Consider the following 2,500-nt stretch of genomic DNA (forward strand, 5'->3'; position numbering starts at 1 on the left):
TTTATTACCTTTTTTATACATCATATCCCGAATTATTATTATTATTACTTTTATTTTATTTCCGTCTGTTTATTTAATGTTTATCTATCTTTTATTACCTTTTTTTATACATCATATCCCGAATTATTATTACTTTTATTCTATTTCCGTCTGTTTGTTTAATGTCTATCTATCTTTTATTACTTTTTTTTATCATCATTGTCTATATTCGTCTTCAGATACACGGCCACCGACACGTTATTCGGATCCTTGCAATCAGACGGCATCACTTGGAACGGAATGGTGGGAATGTTGCAGACAGACGACGCGGACGCGGCCGTAGCGCCTCTGTCGATCACTAAGATCAGGTCAATCTCTATCGACTTCACCATTCCGATTCAGATGGTCAGGTACGTTGGCCATTTTCCCTTCTTCTTTCTTTCTTCTTTCTTCTCTTTTTATTTTTTTTCTTCTGGGAAAATTCGGGTGTTTGGGATTTTTTTTTTTTTGTCTTTTTTTTTTTTTTTTTTTTTTTTTTTTTTTGGCGGTGGTGTCCTTTAGAAAGATTTGTATATTTGTATATTTTCCCTAACTCGCTATCATATTCTAATAATGTATTTACTTTATTAGCTTTTACCAAAAGCTCTGAGGATAACCTTAACCCTTTCTCCCAAATAAATGAATGATGGCGATTTTCATAGACTAAAAAGTCACGATGATGATAATGATAATTATGATAATCGTAATACTAATACTAATACTCATGATGATAAGGATATCAATAATAATAATGATGATAATGACAATAATAATAATAATAATAATAATAATAATAATAATAATAACAATAATAATAATATTAATGGTAATAATAATGATAATAATAATAATATAAATAACAAACCTAATAACAATAACAATAACAACAACAATAATAATAACGATAATAATGATAATAATAATAATAAACACAGTAATGAAAGAAATGATAAAAGTATCTCCATTAAAACAATTCCTATCCAACGCTTATTTCCCAGTGTAAATATCCTTCCTTAATACCATAGGACGCTCTTCTCACTCTTCCAGTACGCGCTTGTACATAAGGCGTCCTGTGCTGGTAGGATCGTGGACACTTTATGGGCAGCCTTTTGACGGGTTCCTGTGGGCGTGCGTTCCGGTGTTCCTTGTCGTTTGTGGTTAGTGTCTCTTAGTCGCTGTTCGTTTCTTGTTTGGTTTGTCTTTTTTTTTTTTTTTTTTTTTTTTGAGGGGTAGGGGGCTATAAAGGTATTTTTGTCTTTTTCGTCTTCTTTCACTGCCCCTATTCTTTTATATCTGTCCCTTCTCTCTATTTCTTTCTGTTTCTCCTGACTTTTTTTTCTCTCTCTCTCTCTTATTCCTTCCCTTTCTCTTTTTTTATGAATCTAACTATCTATCTACTTATATAGCTATTAACCTATCTGCCCTCCAGTATATCTGTCAATCTATTTATCTATCTTTCTATCAATCTATCCGTCTGCCTAACTTGTCCATCTATCTACTTGTCAATCAATCTATCTTCCTCTCTTCCCTCCTTTCCTTTCCTCCCCTCATACACATTATTATCTATTTATCTATCCTTCTATCAATCTATCCGTCAGCCTAACTTGTCCATCTATCTACTTGTCAATCAATCTATCTTCCTCTCTTCCCTCCTTTCCTTTCCTCCTTCAATCTCCTCTTCCATCTACTCTCAATCTTTTCCTCTCTTCCTCCCTCCTTTCCTTCTCCTTCCATCTATCTACTTGTCACAATCTCTTCCTCATTCCTCCTTTCCTTTCCTCCTCCACATTATTATCTTTCTATCCTTCTATTCTATCCGTCCTAACCATCATTCCCTTTCCTCCTCCTTTCCTTTCTTCTCCTCATTCCTCCTCCCTTCCTTTTAACGAAGTCTCTACGCCCTCCCGACACAGGAGCTTCGCTGTGGTTGCTGAATTGGGCGACGGTGAAGAATGGCGTCAACGACCATTGCATTCCCATTGAAGACGCCTTCTGGATCATGTTCTGCGGCATCGTCCAGCAGTGTCAGTTATGTGCCATTTGTCTTCTCTATTCATGTCATGCCTATTGTTTCACGTCGCATACTATAATGATACTGTACAACATATGTAATATTGTATAATATATTTAATAATAATAATGATGTCTAATAATATGTAATAATTGTATTATATATGTATAATATATGTAATATAATATATAATAATATTGTATAATATATGTAATACCACACGCTAGCTGATAGCAACACGAACCATAATGCCTCAGATTTCACCGAAGGGCATGGAACACTTGCGTTATGTGGCATGCTGATTTTGAATCAATATGTCACCTTATATCACACGTCACACTTCATCTCATATCACATGTCCCCTGAAGCTATGTCATGTTACGTCTCATGTCACAAGCCTCTTATCGCCGAAGACTGCATGTCATCTAAAGTTACGTACTTATCAAAAGTAACAGTTGGTGTCCTATCCAC

General features: G+C 34.8%; 2 protein-coding genes across 2 annotated transcripts in view; one reads left to right on the forward strand and one right to left on the reverse strand.

Annotated features, from left to right (window-relative positions):
* LOC122250308 (hemicentin-1) overlaps positions 1 to 2,500 on the reverse strand; it is a 143,750-nt gene that overhangs the window by 57,257 nt on the left and 83,993 nt on the right. The window lies entirely within an intron of this gene.
* The window catches only part of LOC122250309 (glutamate receptor ionotropic, kainate glr-3), a 12,350-nt gene that overhangs the window by 5,771 nt on the left and 4,079 nt on the right, over positions 1 to 2,500 (forward strand). Inside the window, exons 7-9 of the mRNA XM_043011670.2 lie at positions 219 to 389; positions 1,066 to 1,175; positions 1,932 to 2,042. Coding sequence (XP_042867604.2) covers positions 219 to 389; positions 1,066 to 1,175; positions 1,932 to 2,042 — 392 coding nt within the window. The remainder of the gene's footprint in view (positions 1 to 218; positions 390 to 1,065; positions 1,176 to 1,931; positions 2,043 to 2,500) is intronic.

This window comes from Penaeus japonicus, unplaced genomic scaffold (genome assembly GCF_977035675.1).
Source record: "Penaeus japonicus unplaced genomic scaffold, GWHDUDI00000001_assembly GWHDUDI00000036, whole genome shotgun sequence".
NCBI classification, from domain to species: domain Eukaryota; kingdom Metazoa; phylum Arthropoda; class Malacostraca; order Decapoda; family Penaeidae; genus Penaeus; species Penaeus japonicus.